The sequence below is a fragment of the Triturus cristatus genome, chromosome 11 (genome assembly GCF_964204655.1).
Source record: "Triturus cristatus chromosome 11, aTriCri1.1, whole genome shotgun sequence".
Classification (NCBI taxonomy): Eukaryota; Metazoa; Chordata; class Amphibia; order Caudata; family Salamandridae; genus Triturus; species Triturus cristatus.
In genome coordinates this window covers 1,744,309-1,767,133 of record NC_140594.1, presented here as the reverse complement: position 1 = coordinate 1,767,133, position 22,825 = coordinate 1,744,309, and the positions used below count along the sequence as shown (strand labels likewise).

Genomic DNA, 22,825 nt, shown 5'->3' with positions numbered 1-22,825 from the left:
TAAGAGAAGCATAATAAAGGCAATTGTAGATGCTCCACAACCAACTGATAAAGATTTATTGAAATCATTCCTTGGGTTAGCGGAGTATTGCTCAAAATTTATATCAGGGTTTTCAGAGATTGTGGAACCTATGAGGATGTTGTTAAAAAAAGGAGTATTATTTAATTGGAATGTTTCATGCGAAGAGGCGTTTGAAAAGATTAAATCGTCATTGGTTAGTGCTCCTACTCTAGCCCATTTTGATGTGACTAAGAAAACAATTCTGACAACTGATGCAAGTAATATAGGATTGGGTGCTGTATTAACTCAAAAATCAATGGAGGGTGAAAGTGTGATTGGGTTTGCATCGAGACGTTTGCAGGGAGCAGAGAAATCCTACTCCGCCATTGAGAAGGAAGCGTTGGGTTGTTGTTGGGCAATAAACCATTTTAAATTTTATTTGTGGGGTTTACCATTTGTTCTAAAAACAGATCACAAACCATTGGTACACATTTTTAAAGGTGGAAAGGGGCTTGAAGGTGGTGTGACTCCAAGGATATCCCGGTGGCTTTTATCAATATTAGATTATAATTTCTCGATTGAGTTTGTAAGAGGTAAAAAAAATATCATTGCTGATTGTTTGTCGCGTATGCCAGTTGAGGGACAGGAGGAAGATTCATTCTTGGTATATGAAGTAGAATCTATGTGCGACATTAATGATTTGAGTTTAGCATTAAAACAGGAAGAATGGAATGAAGCTTTAGACAAGGATGAAGAGTACATGGTGCTTAAAAAAGTCATACGTGATGGTTGGAACAGTGAAGTTGATATAAATGAAGAGTTGAAAAAGTATTTAAAAGTTAAGGACCAGTTAAGCATTCAAAAGAACAGAGTTTTGAGATGCAACCGGGTGGTTCCTCCTAAGATGTTGAGAGGAAAGTTACTTAAATTGGTACACGAAGGTCACCTAGGTAGAAGCATGTGTAAAAGAAGGTTGAGGCAGAGTTTTTGGTGGCCTGAAATGGACAGAGATGTGGAAGCAATTGTAAAAGAATGTCAGCCATGTTGCAATAGTGATAAATGCAGAGTAATTCGTCAGCCTCCTCTGGGCTCCCTTGACGTTCCGGATCGGCCATGGGAGAAAGTGGCAATGGATTTTTTGGGTCCTATTAACAGGCTGGGTATGAGAAGTAGATTCTTAATAGTTCTAGTTGATTACCATAGCAAGTGGTTTATGATAAAGCCTGCAGAACATATTACATCTGAGGTGGTCATTGATTTTTTAAAGAGTGCATTTTTGGAAGAGGGAATACCTAAATGCTTAGTTACAGACAATGGAGTGCAACTTGTTTCCACGATAATGGCAAGGTTTCTTTCTAATCTTGGTATCAAACATGAAAGGGTGGCAGTATTCAGGCCTCAAGCTAACGGGTTGGTTGAGCGAGTGAATCGTATTATAATGGACAATATCCAATTGTCATTAAGTAATGGATTGAGATGGAGAGAAGAGTTAAATAAAATGGTGTGGGCACACAGAGTAACTCCACATTCTGTCACAGGTGTATCCCCTTTTGTGGCTTTAAAAGGGAGAGAACCAGCAACAAAAGAGTCACCTGTATGGTTACAAAAGAAAAATCAGGTGTGGGTAGATCGAGAAAGAATTGCAGAAAGAGTTAGAGAGTCTCAAGAAAGAAATAAAGATGATTATAATAAGAGAAAAGGAGTGAAGGATATAAAAATTGTAGTTGGTGACTGGGTGATCACTAAAAGAATGGGCTTGGTTAAAAAAGGGGAAAGTAAGTTTTCCAAACCTCAAAAAGTGGTAAAGGTAATGAATTATGTGGTAACTCTTGCTGATGGGAAAATATGGAGCATGGGGAACTTGTGCAAGATTGATGTCCCAAATTCTTTTGAATGATTATATTTCTGTATCTCTTAGGATTAATGAGTGTTTTGTTATTCCTATGAATGCTAACCTGTACAGTTCTTGTTGTTTTTGGATTGTTTTATTGTAAACGCTTTGTAAGGGGGGAGATGTGTGGAGTTTCTATTCAATGCTGTAGAACTCAGTGATGTCATTAGAGTGACATCACTGAGAGACTCTGTGAATGCTGCCAGTTGAATAAGCTGGAGGTTACTCTATGGATGTGTACTGATCATCTTGAGAAATAAAGGACTTAAACTACAACCACTGTCCCTGTGGTTACTACAGTGAGGGCTCCAATACCATCGGCTCGTGTTCACGCTACAAAAATACAGAGGATGAAGTGAGGGCTCCAATACCATTGGCTCGTGTTCACACTACGACAATACAGAGGATGGAGTGAGTGCTCCAATACCATCGGCTCGTGTTCACGCTACAAAAATACAGAGGATGGAGTGAGTGCTCCAATACCATCGGCTCGTGTTCACACTACTCTACTTCTGTGAGTATTTATTTTCTTTCACTAGAACTACACCCTCCTTCCCTGTCGCCTCTTGCTTCCCTCTGTCCTGCAAGTGCCAAGCTTATAGAGGTCCCAAGAAAATAAAGATGGGAGGGAGGGAGCGAGGGAGGGAAGGACAGAGGGAAGGACAGAGAGAGGGAGGGAGGGATGGAAGGGTGGAGGGAAGGCGAGATGGACAGAGAGAGAGAAGGACAGTGGAAGGGAGAGAGGGAGGGAGGATAGGAGGCAGGACATGATGGACAGAGGGATAGAAGAACAGTGGGAGGGAGGGAGTGAGCGAGGGAGGGAAGGAGGCAAGACAGGACAGAAAGAGAGTGGAAGGAGGGCAGGATAGATGGAAGGAGGGAGGTAAGAAGGCAAGGGAGGGAGGGAAGGGGCAGGATGGAAGGAGGGAGGGAAGAACAGAGGGAGAGAGGGAGGGAGGGAAAGAAGGAGGGAGGGAAAGAAGGAGAGAGGGAAAGAAGGAGGGTGGGAAGGTGGGGTGGGCAGAGGAAAGGGAAGGACAGGGGAAGGGAGGGAATAACAGAGGGGGAGAGCAGAAGGAAGGAGAGTGGGAGGGAAGGGTAGAGGAAAGGCAGGATGGACAGAGGGAGGGAAGGTAGGATGGAGGGAGGGAAGGAGAGACAGATGGAAGGGTGGAGGGAAGGCAGAATGGACAGAGTGAGGGATGGAGGGTAGTAAACTATGCTGGGTAAGACTCGGGCTCAGGGTAGTGAAGATTACCGATAAGTTTTAGTATCATCACTAGGTGCTTCAAATTGAACAAAGCGTCAGTAGATGATGTCGACTAGACTCAGGCAAGAAACCTTATAGGTGGATCGACACAGAGCAGTGATTGACTGGTGAGGAAGGGGTCTTTAACTTCACCCTTGGCTCCAGAGTGGAGTTATGTTTAATGAAGGGCAGTCATGGTTCATCCAGCCCCACCTGATGAAATGCTTGCCACCAGAGGTCACTTTTGTGTTTTGACAGTAGTGTTTAAAGTCTTCACATGCGAGCAAGTTTGTTTTTAGACACAGGTTCCACCTCTTACCTGTACAGGTCACTCCAGCGTTCCTCCCCGTTGGACAGGTATTAACATTCCAGCCTCGCTGGGCACATTTCCAGAGGGCATGCTCATCTCCTTGGCATTGGACATTACTCATCAGAACTGGTGATGGGCTGACCCCGAATGATGAATTATACTGATAGCTTTGTACAGCTCCACATCCAAGCTGTCTGCAGACCACCGACGCGTCCTTCTGATCCCAGGCGTCGTCACAGACTTTACCCCACACTCCATTGTGCACGATCGCCACTCTCCCAGCACATAGAGAGGGGCCGTTTATTAACCTGATCTGATCTGGACCTGGGAAGAGATTAAAAAGGCATTGGAAAGGAATGCAAAGAAAATGAACGAATATAACATAATATTTTTCATCAATAAAAAAGGTTCTGTTCAATGACATAGAATGTGAGTATAAATCCTCTCAAAATGTAACTATTCTTTTTTTATTCTTCAATCAGATATGTTGGCAGCATCCTCTATTTGCACCCATGCATTCCTCATTTGAATGGAATCTAAGGCATGGGAACAGAGAGTCCATAATCCATACATTGGGCGTCTCTCTGGACACAGCTCCACTCATCAGCTTTTTACCATGGTGGTCGCAATGATACAATCCTTCTGACAGGGACATTGGTCATTGGTCAGCGATTATTCCCTCGACACCCTCACACTTCTAAGATGTTATCTCAAGTGTGAGATTCTAACATACGTCCATATGGCGGTGAGATAAACCTTTCTGATTGACTTTGAATATGAGAGCAGGAAGGCTCTACCTACGTGTAAATGTTTGCTGCCCTGCATCTATCTTGGCTCTCAATCTTTACTGAAGACTTGGTGAATCTTGAGGGCTTGATACCTGTCATGCTCAGATGACACTTAACATCAACAGCACACTTTCACTGTGATAACCCTTCCTGCATCAGCAATAAAATACAAACACACAGCCCTCCCCTTTAACTCCTGCGTCAGGGCTGTTGCTGAATGGATGGAACTCAACTCTTTAAGAGTCAACTCTGATTTATGGGGCTTTTAGCACTAGGAGTGCTATAGGTGCAGGGGTAGGCACATTAAGAACAAAGGCATTTTTTAATTCTAATGCTCTTTAGGAGTCTTGGGTGGTGATGGTGACTAACCTCTGAGGACCCCATAATCCTTAAGGATTTACCACCAGTTATACTATGCCTGGGTGTAATTTTTATTATACAGCATAGTTTTCCAGGATCTGGGGAATTTTGTGATGTGAAAATGTCATGTAATACCTGAGAGTCTGTCATTGCACTGCCTCATGTTAACAAGATGTCAGTTTGAGGAAACATTCTCCTTCGAGCAAGGAAACAGCAGCATTTCCTAAATGTGTTCACCAATAATATTACTCGAAAAGTCATGTAGTGTTTTTTTTGTTTTTACCCAAGCGGACTGTGGGTGGATGAGTATGTGAGTGGGTCCATGAGCGGGCTCAAGAGTCTCTAAGTAGGTATGAGACTATACACATGAGTCTATTACTGAGTCTCTAAGTAGGTGTGTGAGTCTGTACATGGGTGTGTCACTCTCTGATTGAGTCTGTAAGTGGGTGCATAAGTACCTGGATAGTTATGTGAGTGAGTGCATGAGTAGCTGACTGGGTATGTGACTGGTTGTGTACATATGTGACTAGGTATGTGAATGGGTGTATAGATATCTGAGTGAGTTTGTGAGGGTATTCATTAGTGTGTGACTGTGACCAGCAAGGTTGTGTGTATAGAGATATATACTTTTTGCTTTATATTTCCACCAATATTCGCAAAAATATTGCATGTGATTAAAAAACTCAATTTTGGACACATATTTTGTGTCACTAACACCCCCATTTTCAACCATGGGGTCAGAGTACCTCTAATCTGACCCCATCTGTAACCAGTAGTGTGCCCCAGGAGGCCCCATTGCAAAGTGGTTGAGAAAGGGGACAGGGCCTCTGACGAGTTCTGAGCAATTCCGCTGTGAGGAACTTACTTTGGCAACAATATTGGTTCTTCACCTCAAATGACCCTCTGCATCCAAGGGGAATTCATCCCCAACCAGTAGTGCACCAGAAGGTCTCTTCTTACAGTGGTTGAGAAAGGTGACCAGGTCGTAGCAATCCTGCTGTGGGGGACTTACTTGTGGGTGTTACTTAGACCTGGTAAGGTGGTTGTCCGCAGGGCTCAGGGGGTCTGCGCACTCCCATTGATCTTTCTTTAGCCCCGGGGCGGTGGTGGTCCCCATATGTATATATATATATTATGTTCAGGTGGCCTATAATCAGAGATGCTGGACTTATGCAGCAGGGGAACAACAAATTACATGGCATGGCTAAGTAAATTAAGTGGAAGGAAAGGCAAATTATGAGGCATAATGCAACACATTTTTTGAAAGTATTACTTCATTATTTTGTCATTTTTACACAAGGTGATACTGTCTTGGCAACAATTTCACCACTGGCAGCCGGTCCCAGCACCACTAGGGTGGCGGGTGGACGGAAGTCCGCCCGCCATCCTATTGGGCCTCCAAGGGAGTTGTACGTGCTAATATACAATTTGTTGTTCCCCTGCTGCATAAGTCCAGCATCTCTGGTTATAGGCCACCTGAACATAATATATATATACATATGGGGACCACCACGCAACGCGGCCCCCAAGGCCAAAAAATTAGAAAAAGAAGGGGGGCTACACAGCTGCAAATGTGCCCCCTGGTGCGTTTGCAGAGGGGGAACAAATTCCCCTTGAATACTGGGGGTCCCTGGGGCCAACTAGCCCACCAGGTACCTCCAGTATGCGCCAGGGAATTGCGTTGCAGAGAGTTGTTTTGAAGCCATGCCCCTTTTTACACCTCTCTACAACGCAGCTCTGTTGCTCTTACTGGAGGTAGCTGGTGGGCTAGTTGCACCCCAGGGACCCTCAGTATTCAAGGTGAGTTAATCCCCCAACTTAAAACGCACCACGACACATGTGAACTCAGGCCCCACCCCCTCCCTTCACCACTGTGTAAACGCGCCCCGTGGCGCGTTTTAAATTGGGGAATTAATACTCTTTCAATACGGACGGTCCTTGAGGGCCAAATAGCCCAACAGTTATCTCCAGTATGCGCCAGAGAGCTGCGTTGCAGACAGGTGTTCAGAGGCCACGCCCCTTTTTACACCTCTCTGCAACCCAGCTCCCTGGCGCATACTGGAGGTACCTGCTGGGCTAGTTGGCCCCCAGGGCACCTCAGGATTGAAGATGAATTAATTTCCCATTTTAAAAGGCGCCACAGGGCGTGTTTGCACACGTCACCTCAGGCCCCGCCCCCTTCCATTACCATTGTGCAAACGTGCCCTGTGGTCAGAGACATCTTAAGGATTTTGGGGGCCCTGGGCCAAACATATTTTGGGGGCCCCTGTGCAGAACAGCTTTGAATTTATGATACAAATTGAGCCCCTGTTTCCCACGCAGTTTCCGCTTCCTCAGCTGCGTTAGCGATCTAGTTTGCATCATGGGCATTAGGCTATATTTTCCCCGATGTAAACAGATGCGCGTAGCTGACAGCGGTAGGATTTAGTGTTCCCTGCCCTGCTACTAGGTTTTTAATACTTTTTAACTTGTATATATGTGGCTGAATTACTCTGTGCTTTTTAACAATTTCTCCTACCTATGCGCACTTGCACTTTACTTGATTCTGCTTGCCTACACCTCCTTAGCTGCTCCGATTCGCATCTCGCTTTTCCTCCAGTCCTTGTCCGCCGCGGCTGATACACCGATTGAGCGGAGGGCTGGGGCTACTATTGGGGCCCTCACTTCCGCCGTCACAGTTTCCGCTTCCTCAGCTGCATTAGCGATCCAGTTTGCATCATAGGCATTAGCCTAAATTTTCCCGATGCACACAGACGCCCGTCAGCATCCTGGAGGCGTCCGGCGCCAGCCATGCTGCCCAGTTCCCCCCCAGTGAGTTTCTTCCACTATATTACATTAGGGAAAAACCGCTTAGCCTTAGGCAGCTACCATTATGTCAGTGTACAGCGGCTGATCCGAGCTTGGAGGTAGACTTTCAACGCAATAAGTGCAACTGGTCTCGTCCAGCCAAGGAAACGTGTACCCAAGATCCTCCCACGCAACAATAAGTGTAAAAACAATAAGAAAACAGAGGACTTAAAGGCCACACTTTTAAATTGTCGCTCCATGCAAATGCATGAACCACACATTTATGACCTACTTTTAGATGAACAGCCTTATCTCTTATTTCTCACTGAGACCTGGCTGTCTGAAGCCACCAACCCTACTATCACCTCCGCCATCCCTACGGGTTATAAAATCCTTAGGAGGGAACGACCGAGTGGGAAGGGGGGCGGTGTCCCCATAATTTACAATAAAAAACTAGACGGCTCTCCCATCCCGATGGAAAACATTGAGGGCGCAGAGTCCTTAGGCTTCCGCTCAACCTTATCCCCCCATCATAGCATAGCTGGTTTTCTGATTTACAGACCTCCCAGTGCAATTGGAAATTTTATTACTATGCTTAATACATCCACCACCTCCCTGGCCTTAAAATACAACTGCCTTGTTGTGGGAGATCTCAATATACATATGGATAATAGAAAAGACCCTCAAACAATTTCCCTTATTGGAGACGCTGCAGGCCTGCAACATGTTTCCATGTATTTCTTCAGCCACCCATGAGAAGGTCCATACCCTCGACCACATTTTTCACAACTTTGACAGATCAGTAAGCTTACTTCTTCTCATTACCTGGTCTGACCACCACCTATTAAAATTCATCATTCCCAACTCTGCCACTGCCCCTCGGGCTAACGCAGGGCAGAGGGTCCCTAATTACAGGACATTCCATAAAATATCCATCCCAATGTTAGCAGACGCCCTCAGTTATTCCTCACCGGAGCTGTCTGGCTGCCCCGACTCGGACGCCCTCTCAATAGATTCTTGGCTCCGTACCAACATTGGTACAGTGGTACCGGTTGTTTCCCGCTCCTCAAAGAGGTGGGCCCCACCAGCTCCATAGTTTTACGGTTCCCTTAGATCTAGCAAAAACAATTGTAAAAAAATGGAAAGGAAATGGCGTAAATCCTATGCACCTTAGGACAGGAAGGTGTATAAAGACACCTTAAAAGCTCATTACATTCTCGTGAAGGCAGCCAAGAAAAACTTCTTTCAAACCAAGATAGAAAATGCCCAAAATAAGAGTAAGGAAATCTTTAGCATAGTTAAATCCTTTACCGCCCCGAAAGCCGGGACAAAGGAAGGGCCATGCACAGAAGAATGGTCTAAGCAAATAGCTCAATTCTTCCACAAAAAGCTCTCTCGTGATCAAACAAGCATTCACTAACATCTCAGAGGAAGAACTGACCTTCTACCTTAGTTCTAATAACAAATTTCACCTCTTGGATCCTCCATCTTTACTAGCTTTCCCTAAGTTTCAGCTTGAAGAGTCACTGACCCTTCTCCAAAGCATTAAGTCTGGCTCTCCTACTGACCCATGTCCAGGGAATATCCTGAACCTATTAGCTCCCACCATAAACCCCACGGTAAAACAGCTCTTTAATGCTTCCCTCTCCTCAGGGAACATGCTGAAATTATGGAAGAATGCTAAGATTCTTATACTGATAAAAAAGGCTAACACCAAACTGACGGACCCTGCCAACTACAGGCCAATCTCCCTTCTTCCTGCTCTCTCCAAAGTATTAGAGCAGCATGTAAACAAGGCCCTCCAAAAACACATTGAAGATGGGAAGCTCCTTCCTGAGTCCCAATCCGGTTTTAGGGCTATTTACAGTACGGAGTCCGCTTTGCTGGAAGTGTCTGAATTTATCAAGGGTAAGCTGGAACAGGGAGGCAAGGCAGTCCTGATAGTGCTCGATCTGTCGGTGGCCTTCGATATGGTCCCACATGAGAGGCTCCCGGAGAGACTTGCTAACATCGGTCTGGGGGGGGGGGACCGCCTTAACATGGATGTCATCCTTCTTGGCAAATAGATCTCAGGACATCTGGCTCCCCCCTTTCTTATCCCCGGTTCCGGCCATGAATGTAGGTGTCTCTCAGGGCTCCATTCTCAGTCCTACCCTTTTTAATATATATCTATCCCCCCTTGCATTTCCAGTAGAGGAAGAGGGCGTCAAAATAGTTTCCTGTGCTGATGACACTCAGCTGAGTTTTACATGTGAAAAAGGAACCAACTTTGACGGGCAATGATTAGGACTTTCCTCACAAAGGTTTTTAACTGGCTTAAGATCCATCAGCTGAAGTGCAATCCTGACAAAACTGAAGTTGTTTTCTTTGGTAATCCAGAAACGCTCTTGGTGACAAAAAGATCAGCCACCCCCGCCTGCAGAAAAGGAGAAAGTCAAAAACTTGCGCTTGCTTTGGCATGCTCCGGATGGCAACAAAATTCCTGCCACTGTTACCGCTTGAGAGTAGAAAGATTGTGGAGCAGGCTCTGATTACATCAAAGCTTGACTATGTCATCAGCTTGTACCTCGGTCTTCCCAAATCCATAATCCAGCGTGGGTGTTACCCCGCAAGAAGCCTTGCAGAAGTGGCGCATTGAAATCTATGAGAACTCAGTGCGCCGCTTCTTGGACCCCATTGCGTCAATATCTTACCCCTGCCTCACGGCAGGTGTAAGACTGATGCATTCTCTTTCACGTGGGGCTGTCCCATGTGAAAAGACACATCGCTAGATTTGTATCTATTTTCAAACACACCCCAGCAATGCATCACTGTTGCGCTTACAGATACGTCAGAAATACTGACGTATCTGTAACTCCTTGCGACATGATGCGTCATACAGTAACTATGATGCATCCATCATGTCGCAAGGAGGGCGCACTAAGAATTGACGCATCCCTGTTTTCACACAGCGATGCATCACTTCTCATAAATAAGGCCCTGAATGTGTTTACATCTAATATTCAGGGATAGTTATGTGTGTTTTAAATATTGTACCACACCAGCAGCTCACCAATATTACTGCAAATAATCCCTGTGATGCCCTCCCATTTCTTATATGTTAGGCCTTGTTTGATATAAAAGAAACTTTTTTTTATGTATATTGCATGAAACATAAACACAACATTTCTCTGCAAAATGGCTGTACTAGACTCTCACACACCAGCTACATAAAAAATAAAGTAAAGGAAAACAGTATTTAAAACAATCTGTTTAAGAAATTTGCAAGGTCATGAGGGCAAAAGTCTGGAGAATGGAGATGACTGCCAGGGGGCCCCCTGAAAGGCTGGGGCCTGGGGCCAGAGCCCACTTGGCCCATGCATTAAAACGTCTCTGCCTGTTGTGCATTTTAAGTTGAGTAATTAATTCCTCTTCAATCTTGAGGGGTCCCTGGGGGCCAACTAGCCCACCAGGTACCTCCAGTATGCGCCAGGGAGCTGCGTTGCAGACAGGTGTTCAGAGGCCACGCCCATTTTTACACCTCTCTGCAACACAGCTCTGTGGCGCTTACTGGAGGTACCTAGTGGGCTAGTTTGACCCTAGGGACCCTTAGAATTGAAGGGGACTAATCTCTCAACTTAGAATGGTGACAGGGTGCGTTTACACAGTGGTGAAGCGAGGGGACGGGCCCTTACGTGATGTGTGCAAACATGCCCTGTGGCGCGTTTTAAGTTAGGGAAAAAATTCCACTTCAAACCTGAGGGACCATGGGGGCCAAATAGCCCACCAGGTGCTTCCATGAGGCGCCACTTCGCTGCGTTGCAGAGAGGTGGTGCAGGCCGTGCCCCTTTTGACATCTCTCTGCTACGCAGCTCTGTGGCGCTTACTGGATGTACTACGAATTCCGATTTACTCACCTGTTATCAGGAGAGACCTCAGTGCTGCATCTTTGAGCCCAGTACTGATCCTGAAAAGTAATTCTAACCATACTTACCTGTTACTTGAATTTCCTTCCATAGGCTAACATTGACTGGTTTCACTTGGAAATTCTTCTAAGTGTGGAGTTTTGGAATTTTTAAATTTTCACCTAAAATCATCCGAAGAACAAATTCCAAATTACTCACCTGTTATCAGGAGAGAACCCAGTGCTGCATCTTTTAGCGCAGCACTGACCCTGAAAAGTAATTCTAACCGTACTTACCAGTAACTTGTATTTCCTTCCATAGGAATCCATTGTCTGGTTTTCAGCAGAAAAGTTTCTAAGTGTCTATTTTCACAAACTAAAAAAAAAACTAAAAAATCGCCTGTAAGACTTAAACGCATTCTTTCAACTGTTTACAGGAGATGCACCAGTGCTGGATCCAGGATCTACCACTGAGTGAGAAAAAGTAACGATAACACTACTTACCTGCTTAGTGAATTTCCTTCCATAGGGTAACATTGTCTGGTTTCACTTTAAAATTCTTCTAAGTGTGGAGTTTTGGAACTTTAAAATATTCCTATAAAATCAGCAGAACTACGAATTCCGATTTACTCACCTGTTATAAGGAAAGACCTCAGTGCTGCATCTTTGAGCCCAGTACTGATCCTGAAAAGTAATTCTAACCGTACTTACCAGTAACTTGAATTTCCATCCATAGGCTAACATTGACTGGTTTCACTTGGACATTCTTTTGTGTGTGGAGTTTTGGAACTTTAAAATATTCACCTAAAATCATTCGAAGAACGAATTCAGATTTACTCACCTGTTATCAGGAGAGAACCCAGTGCTGCATCTTTTAGCCCAGCACTGACCCTGAAAAGTAATTCTAACCGTACTTACCAGTAACTTGTATTTCCTTCCATAGGAATCCATTGTTTGGTTTTCACCAGAAAAGTGTCGATTTTCACAAACTACAAATATTCCTTAAAAATTGCCAGTATGACTTAAGCACATTCTTTCAACTGATTACAGGGGATGCACCAGTGCTGGATCCAGGATCCACCACTGAGTAAGAAAAATTTGCGATAACACTACTTATTTCCTCCCATAGGATAACATTGGTGATTCGATTTGAAAAAGTTTCTGTGTCAACTTTTAAAATACAATAATATTCCTTAAAAATCACTACTGTAACCAAAACGCTTTTACTCTACTGTTTACAGGAGATGTCCCAGGACTGAATCTAAGATCCAGTCCTGTGGTTAGAAAAGTAATCCATAAAGTAACTATTTGCATTTAACTAGAATTTCCCATTGAGCTCAATGTTGCATTGTGCTTGAAATGTTGTTGCCTATTGCAACAACTGTAACTACTGTACTTAAAAGTCTATTGCCTATTTGCAAAGTATTTATACTAAAGTAATTCATTCTGAGAAAGTATATTTTGTAATGTAATGTATAATATAATTATAATGTAATTTAAAAAATAAAATATCTAAAAATAAAGTTTAAAAAAATGTAGGAAATCAGTATCAAAAAAATCAATATAACAATTAATACATTTAAAAATTGTAATTTACAAAACCTTTGAAATTCACTGAAAAAACCATAGGTTTCATGCACGTTATAGTTAGGAATTAGCATTTAAAAAACCTTAGAAATTCACTGAAAAAACCATAGGTTTCAGGGGTGTTATAGTTAGCTGGACTTTTCACTTGTACAAAACCATTGAAATTCCCCCGTTATAGTTAGTTCAGCTAACTATAACTCGCGCGCCCGCAATGCACTGCTGATGACGTCACATATTACATCACTCATGACATGGTCAGTGACATCACTCATGACATCACTGATGACATCTCAAATGACATCACTGATGACATCACTGATTACATTATCCTTGTGATAGAGTGGCAGACCTCCTCTCACCATAATAGAACCTTTGATACACACACTCAAAAATAGAAACTAAAATTTTCAAATGAATGGACATAGCAATACCACTTACAACACACCAATTCAGTAATTCCAAGATCTACATTCATATCCACTCATTCACCAACAGTCCTGTACAGTCACTCATACATGTACTCACTCATCATAAGTACTTATGTAACTATACATCCTGTTACAAAGTGACACTCATCCATAGAGTTACTCAGACACATAGTCACACATGCAAACAAAGTATCAAACATCCATTAAATTGCATATGTACAGTTATACACACACCACCACACTTACTGCTACAGAAACTTACACATACTTACTCACTTAAGCAATCACTTATAGAAACACAGACTAATTTATACAGGAACTCTTCCAATCTCTCACTCTCACATATACTCACTTATATACACCAATACTCACAGATACTAGTTTAAAACATATGTAGTTACTCAAAAAGACACTATTGAGACAGTCATTCACTCACTAACACACCCATACACACACTCATCCACCCATATAGTGCTGCACACATGCTGTCTTCAACACATACAAACAGTAAGTCACTCATTCATGCATCTATGCACTTTGTAATACCCACCACCGAAGCATACAGACACTCAGACACTCATAATGATACTCAAAAAACCAACTAATAACCTAGATAGACACTTATGTAGCTACTCACCAACCCATGCAGCCACTTATACACAAAGGTGCCATTTCCGATCCGGTAAAAACCGGGTACGAACCGTCGGACGGAGCCTTTTCTCCGTCCGACTCGTACCCGGTGCGAAATCCATCCGAAAATGCAAGTACGATTCTTACGGAAACACCATTTCCGTACGAATCGAACAAAACACCGACCGAACAGAATCGAAACACAATTCCGATCCTGAAAAGCGCCGACCTGACGTCGGTACGCATCCAGCCTACGTTTCACGAACCAGGAAGTACGATTCGAACCGACGTCATCCCGCACGGAAAATATTTACCGGCTGCCAAAAACTGCCGGGAAATCAGGACGACACACGCAAGGAGCAGAAGGACGCGACGAACAGACATGGACCCGAACCTACGTGCCATCCCTGCCCTCCTAGCAGTCCACCTGGCGTACAGGAACTGACGCAGATGCCGCAGAAGGTCAGCACAACAACCAGGGGCAAAGGGGGGGGCAGGGGCAGGACACACAACACCAACACATGGTACCAAATCACACATGGCCTGGACATACCTGACCATCAGGGCCTGGTCACTTCCAGGGGGTGAGGGCGAGGCCAGCAACGCAAGCGTCCGCCACAACGGAAGTGGATGGTCACGCGAACCGGTACGTACCCTACCCAGGCCGCAAGAGCGTGGGTACGGAACGTACCACACGTCCCCCTACGTCACTCCAACAATGGCGGTACGGCCCTACCCACGTCAGAAAGGCCTTGGTACGGCTCGTACCAGCATTGCTGGGGTCATGTAGGGGTACGCGTGGTTCGACCCGTAGCCACGCCCCCAAGGCCTGTGTACGGTGCGGACCCCACGGCACCACAACAATGGGGGGACGCACCGTACCCACCCACCAAAGGCATGGGTACGGGCCGTACCCAGGCACGCAGAGCGTGGGTAGGGGTATGTACGGACCGTACCCCCACCCGTGGAAGTACGGCCCGTACCCCCACCCGTGTATGTACGCCCCGATCCCCCACCCCAGCAGTGTATGTACGCCCCGACCCCCCACCCGTGTATGTACGCACCGAACCCCCACCCCAGTGGTGTATGTACGCCCCGACCCCCCACCCGTGTATGTATGCCCCGAACCCCCACCCGTGTATGTACGCACCGAACCCCCACCCCAGCAGTGTATGTACGCCCCGAACCCCCACCCGTGTATGTACGCACCGAACCACCACCCGTGTATGTACGCCCCGATCCCCCACCCCAGCAGTGTATGTACGCCCCGACCCCCCACCCGTGTATGTACGCCCCGATCCCCCACCCCAGCGGTGTATGTACGCCCCGACCCCCCACCCGTGTATGTACGCACCGAACCCCCACTCGTGTAAGTACGCCCCGATCCCCCACCCCAGCAGTGTATGTACGCCCGACCCCCCACCCGTGTATGTACGCCCCGATCCCCCACCCCAGCAGTGTATGTACGCCCCGACCCCCCACCCGTGTATGTACGCCCCGATCCCCCACCCCAGCAGTGTATGTACGCCCCGACCCCCCACCCGTGTATGTACGCACCGAACCCCCACTCGTGTAAGTACGCCCCGAACCCCCACCCGTGTATGTACGCACCGAATCCCCACCCCAGCAGTGTATGTACGCCCCGAACCCCCACCCGTGTATGTACGCACCGAACCCCCACCCCAGCAGTGTATGTACGCCCCGAACCCCCACCCGTGTATGTACGCACCGAACCACCACCCGTGTATGTACGCCCCGAACCACCACCCGTGTATGTACGCACCGAACCCCCACCCCAGCAGTGTATGTACGCCCCGAACCCCCACCCGTGCATGTACGCACCTAACCTGCAATAAGAATGGTGTGTGCCTAACACCCCCAGCAGTGCCCAGACATAGGAGGGGTGGGTGCAGAGTCCTCCCAGCAGTGCCCAGACACAGGAGGGGTGTGTGCAGAGTCCTCCCAGCAGTGCCCAGACACAGGAGGGGTGTGTGTAGAGTCCTCCCAGCAGTGGCCAGACGCAGGAGGGGTGGGTGCAGAGTCCTCCCAGCAGTGGCCAGACGCAGGAGGGGTGGGTGCAGAGTCCTCCCAGCAGTGCCCAGACACAGGAGGGGTGGGTGCAGAGTCCTCCCAGCAGTGCCCAGACACAGGAGGGGTGGGTGCAGAGTCCTCCCAGCAGTGCCCAGACACAGGAGGGGTGGGTGCAGAGTCCCCCCATCAGTGCCCAGAGACAGGAGGGGTGGGTGCCTAACACTCCCAGCAGTGCCCAGAGACAGGAGGGGTGGGTGCAGAGTCCTCCCAGCAGTGCCCAGACACAGGAGGGGTGTGTGCAGAGTCCTCCCAGCAGTGCCCAGACACAGGAGGGGTGTGTGTAGAGTCCTCCCAGCAGTGGCCAGACGCAGGAGGGGTGGGTGCAGAGTCCTCCCAGCAGTGGCCAGACGCAGGAGGGGTGGGTGCAGAGTCCTCCCAGCAGTGCCCAGACACAGGAGGGGTGGGTGCAGAGTCCTCCCAGCAGTGCCCAGACACAGGAGGGGTGGGTGCAGAGTCCTCCCAGCAGTGCCCAGACACAGGAGGGGTGGGTGCAGAGTCCCCCCAGCAGTGCCCAGAGACAGGAGGGGTGGGTGCCTAACACTCCCAGCAGTGCCCAGAGACAGGAGGGGTGGGTGCAGAGTCCTCCCAGCAGTGCCCAGACATAGGACAATATACCCCATCAACAAGTTCAGTGACCAACAAGGGTGAAACCCCAGATGCAGGTGGAACCATCGCTGAGCCAGCATGGCTATATTGAAAGGCAACCCTCACACATCCAGGAAATGTAGACACAGCACAGCACAGCATTTGGAAGACACCCTGCAGGGAAAATGGCCTGCTCCACAAAGGATGGAACACACCTTGGGACAATGTCACCATACAGTGAGAGCAAACATGACCAAATACCATTGGCAGAGACCTTTGTGATGGCACGCAGATGGCAGGGTACACCCCATGAGCAGCACACTCCAACATTTCACAGACCCCTAACACATTATCACCACCCCAACTCAGGTAACACCAGCACCAACAGCAAGTCCAGGAAAGCATCAGTGTGCAAAACCAAAAGAAAATGCTTTATTCAGCAGGAAAATATCTCTGAGAAAATGTCCACTATGTACAAGGGCCATGGGCCAGGCCAGCAGCAAAGTCCGGGGGGGGTACACATCGGGACGTGTGTCCCCTAGCTTGCCTGCACAGTTCACATGTCCATTTCATCCACAGAAGAGGGGGCATCAGGGGGGAGGGTGGAAACAGGCACCGCAGGGACAGGAGGGGCAAGGGTAGGTGTTGTGGGTGCAGGGAGGGATGATTCTGCCACAGGGGGGGTGCCAGCGCCAAAGGTGGAGGACAGAATGGCGCTGCACACGTCGGCAAGTTCCCCCAGCGACTCCCCCGCACCCAATCGAACCACAGGCCCCAAGGAGGGGGGGGGCAGAGGGATGGGTCGCAGCGCCACTGGGGGAGGGTGTGGACAGGGTGGGGGACTCAACTCCCCTGGCCGGGTCCCGCCTCCACCGCTTGCGGGGTGGTGTCATCCTGGGGCTGGGGGGCACACTTGCAGTGGATGATGCTGTCACCGACTGTTGGCCAGGAGAGCTAAGGGGAGTGGATTTGGAGGGAGTGGGTTGTGTGGACTGCGGACTCCCACTGTGGCTGCGTGTTGTACGTTTCCCCCCCGACCCATTGGGTGTGCCTTCCTCACCCTGTGTGTGCGTGACAGGAGGTGTGCGCTTCGACTTCCCTGGTGGTGTGGTGCCTGTGTCTGTTGGGGTGCGTGCACGCTGACGTCTGGATGTGCGTGGGACAGGCACGGGAGTGGGAATTGGGGATGGTGCAGGGGTAGGGGGGGGTAGGCAGCGCTGCAGGAGATCCAGTGCTGCAGTCAGTGTGGAGTCTATGGACCTCAGCAACTGCCGTTGGTCAGACTGCGCAGCCGACATGCCCTCCATGTATGCCTCCATCTGGGTCAGCACCTGGGTGTGGGCATGGAGGACATTTAGCATCGCAGTCTGACCAACCTGCAACTGCCTCAGGATGTCCACAGACTCCGCACTCACCGCAGCAGTGGTGACAGGGGCAGGGGGTGCGGAGCCTGGCAGGAAGGAGACATGTGGGGACCGAGCACGGAGGGAAGGGCCACGAGCAGGTGGGAGGCCGGGGATGGAAACTGGGGTGGCGGAGGGATGTGGAGGGCTGCCTTCAGCTGGGTGGGCAGACTCCGCCACCTCTGGGAGCTCAGCCTCGGACCCGTCTGCGTCATAGTCTGTGTTGGCAGTCAACAGGTCCTCTGCCTCACTCTCCTCGGCCTCCGTGCCACTCCATGTGCCAGACAGGACAGCACTGCTGGCACTGGTGCTCAATCCCTCCTCCCGGTCCGTGCTAGTGTCTCCTTCCGTGTCCCCCGGCGATGCTGTGGGCAAGGTGAAGAGACAGGAGATAATCAGACACCTGTACACATATGTCACATGAGTCAAATATACATAGGTCACATTGCATAGCCTGAAAAGCAACAGGAGTTACACCTACAAAACAATGTACACATGTAGGCCATGGAACACACAGTTTGTCGACCCACCATGCCACTGAGAAACATTGGAGAGCATGACACAACAGCAAATCACTTCACTTCAAATTTTACAGAGGAGCCAGCCTCTGGGGACAAATGTGCACAGCATCTGCACCACACTGCGTCGTCAAAAAGGGATGAGCAGGAATCATATCCATTTACTCTTGGCACATGCTGCAAAGGCAATACATGAAACCATGCCAAACATGACTGGGTCACTGCACCTTGAGCGTATGTCCAGTCAAACATCACACACAGGCCAAACCCAGCAAGGAGGATGGAGCTTTTGACATGTAGGCCTTGTACGCACAAACCACCCACACCTGAGACAATCTCATTGAGACGGAGAAAGTATGTACACCTCTTACTCTGGGATGAAAACACATGGCCTCCACTAATTCATGACTGTACACACACTGCCCCTGGTGCGCCTGTCCACACATCATTGACAAGCAAACATCATCAGATTGTCTTAACAACACACACAGGTAATGCCCACTGTGAGTATGCACAAGCAAAATGGGTCCCCCTGTACAGTGGACACATGTAGCAACCTGTAGGTCATAACAGTTGAGCCCAGGGTACAATGCCACCCTACCCAACCCCTGGCAAAGACACAGTGAATGTCCATATTGTTGGATGAGGCACATGATACCTAGGAAGAGGTGCCCCAGGGCACAGTAGTGCCCACACTCCTCCATGGTCCAGGATGGACATGACTGCAAATTAAGCAACCGTCCCTGCACTTAGCAGGCCTCCCACTCAGGCACATCATGTCAGAGGGCACACAATTGGACATGCATGCTGGAAGGCTGTACACTTTGGAGACACACCCCTATGTCGTGATTCACAATCATTGCCAAGTGACATGGACCCCACAATGACTGAAATTGGCCATGGCACACGCAAGGTCCCCAGACCTGTGACACATCACCCCCACACATGATGCTGCTAGCATTGGGCACCAGCATAAACTGCCTGCCTAAATAACCTTGTGCAAGAGTGGCTACACACAGACCAGGGAACACATGGCAAGGAGGGGAAGGGAGGGAGTGAGAACAGCACCGGGCTACTTTGGGGACAAGTTGACGCACTGCACAATCAAACCCTGGCAGTGTAACCATGCAACTGCGCACTTACATTGGCTGGGGACACACAACTGACACACATGTACCTACCCCCTTCCTGCTGCTGCTTCTCCTGTAGGCGCCTGTCCATATCGGGGAAGACCACCGCCAGCACACGCTTCTGGATGAGGGTCAGACGACGGCGCCCACGGTTCTTACGGCTCTCAGGTGAGTCCCCCAGCAGGACCCGTGCAATCCTCCTCGTCCAGCACCGGATGTCCTGCCAGCGTTTCCTCACCTGAGACAGGCTCCGCCTCCGACCCTCTGTACCCCTCACGGCACTGACGGCTTCCCTCCAGATCTCCCCCTTGGCAATGGCGCCTACCTGTGAGGATGCAAAAGTGAGAATACATTAATCCACATGAGCAAAGACACAGAGACACACATATAGAACAATCCTCTTTATGAACAGGCCATGGTATGCATGCAACTCATTGCACCTTTGTCATAGGGACATTATCCACTGTGGAAGGCCAAATGCACTACGTGCCATTGAAAGTACATGGGTGGCATGAGGGGTACCACACACTCACTGACCAGGGATCACACTGTGCCTCACAGGCTACACCAGGATTATGTACAGCAGTCACCTGCCCCAGCACACTGATGCTACCTCAGCAGAGTACACAGACACACACAGGTACAGGACAATCACATGGCATTGCCAACTGCGGGTTCACACCTCACTCTGCCCATGTGCCAGTAGACGGGGGGTGTCACAGGTGTGGGGCTGGCTCAGCACGGCATGCACACAGCACTGCTCCCTGCTCACATCGGATGGCCAGGCTATATCCATCCCTCATGCTGCTTGTGTGCAACACTCCCCATATGCACTCACCCACATGACAGGGGACTTACACACACACCAATGTGCAGGGGACGAACACGGCCTTTGGACACTCACAGCACAGGTACACTGAACAAACACACATCCATGGGTACTGTCACCTGTCACACTGGGGGGAACACAGGATCACATCAGGACTGTGGAAACAACATCCCCAGGAGGAGTATGCAGGCAGAATGTGGCATGCACCATGCATTCATTGTCACAGTAGGCACTATGCAAGTGAGGAGTGCACACAGGAAACACAGCATGCTCTGCATGGGTGACATGAGGCCTTCCACACCCTGGGACCCACTCTAAACAACAGTGCATGTCTGTCACACATGGACACAATGCCAGAAGTCACTGTCACACAAAAGGGGCACAGTCTAAGCTAGTGGAGTCTGCACTCACCTGAACCCCTGGTCGACCATACAGGCTCTGGAACTGTGGGAGGATCACATCTATCAGGGCAAGGTTCTCCTCCTGGGTGAATGGCTGTGACCTCTCCACAGTCCTGGACATGGTGCCAGAGGAATCACTATCAGCAGCAGTGGTCATGGATGAATGGATGTGCAGGCAAGTGCTCTCTCATAGGACCTGGCTGCCTTATATATGCCTGGCTGGCCTGTTCATGTACAGGAGTACAGATTGATTGGTCAATCACATTTGCATCCTACGTTTCATCCAATCCCTTCAAACCTACCCCAGTGTGTGGCTTTGCATGGTTTCAGTTTTGATGATGATGTCAAGTCAACATCCACTTTGCAACAATGTAGATTCTTTCAAACTGACTTCTGCTGGGCACCTGGTGCTCAAATTCAAAAATCTAACTCAGTCTCCATGGCAACCATCATGCATTTAGGCCCTTATACTTGTCCCTCATGTGTCCCCTATGTGTTTTCATACATTTACACACAGGTACGGTGCGTTCCACGCCCTAGGGCACCCCACAAGCAGTGATACGGACCGTACACGCGCTTGTACGGTCCGGATCACAATATGGGCGCTGGCGTATGCGTACGCCACAGTAGTACGGACTGTACACGCGCTTGTACGGTCCGGATCACAATATGTGCGCTGGCGTATGCGTACGCCACTGTAGTACGGACTGTACACGCGCTTGTACGATCCGGATCACAATATGTGCGCTGGCGTATGCGTACGCCACAGTAGTACGGACTGTACACGCGCTTGTACGATCCGGATCACAACATGGGCGCTGGCGTATGCGTACGCCACAGTAGTACGGACCGTACAAGCGCTTGTACGGTCCGTACTACTGTGGCGTACGCATACGCCAGCGCCCATGTTGTGATCCGCACCGTACAAGCGCGTGTACAGTGCGAACTACTGTGGCGTACGCATACGCCAGCGCACATATTGTGATCCGGACCGTACAAGCGCGTGTACAGTCCGTACTACTGTGGCGTACGCATACGCCAGCGCCCATATTGTGATCCGGACCGTACAAGCGCGTGTACAGTCCGTACTACTGTGGCGTACGCATACGCCAGCGCCCATATTGTGATCCGGACCGTACAAGCGCGTGTACGGTCCGTACTACTGTGGCGTACGCATACGCCAGCGCCCATATTGGCCCAGGGACCCTATACACGCACTCAGAGCGTATGTACGGTGCGTTTCACACCTGTCAGTGGTGACAGGCAGCACACAGACAGGAATGGAGCGGTCAGATTTTGCCAAGGGTGGACACCAATGCATTGTCTGTGCAATACCACATGTGTGTGACACAGGTGTGTCAGGATGTGATGTGGCACTTTACCCCTGAGGTGTGGGCAAAGCATATGTACGATGAGCTGTGTACACATGTCGTGTGTGATGGTGCGCATTGTACCACACATCCCCTGCACTCCTTTGACATGTGTGCATGTCGTACACACTAGTGGAGCCATGAGTCACTTGCATGTCCCAGTCACGGACACCCGCACCTGTCCCCTGATGCCAGGTACACGGAATATTACACATGACATGTGTATGGCTGCGTTGCAGCCATGTCATGTGTGTGGCATGTGTTTCCATGATTTTGCTGTAGGTGTGTGGTCCAATGCATCAGCAGTTGCTGCTGCCAACATGTGTCTGTGTGTAGATGGCCATGGCACACTGTTCCGCACACCAGCCCACATATGTGATCTGCCATGAGGTGTGTATGTATGCAACTACACGGAGTATCAAAACAAGTACATATCCACATGCTCTCTATGTATGTTCTGTCTCGACATGTACTCCTCCAAGGCAATGTGTGTGGCCTGTCCTTTTCCTATGACATGTGACCAGTGCATATCGCATCCACCAACCTGTCTGTACCATACGCATACTACTTCTGCACATGTGTGGA

General features: G+C 48.8%; 1 protein-coding gene across 1 annotated transcript in view; it reads right to left on the bottom strand.

The window, feature by feature from the left end:
* The window catches only part of LOC146783140 (CD5 antigen-like), a 512,763-nt gene that overhangs the window by 281,116 nt on the left and 208,822 nt on the right, over window positions 1-22,825 (bottom strand). Inside the window, exon 4 of the mRNA XM_085633903.1 lies at window positions 3,460-3,774. Within this exon, the coding sequence (XP_085490029.1) occupies window positions 3,460-3,774 (315 nt within the window). The remainder of the gene's footprint in view (window positions 1-3,459; window positions 3,775-22,825) is intronic.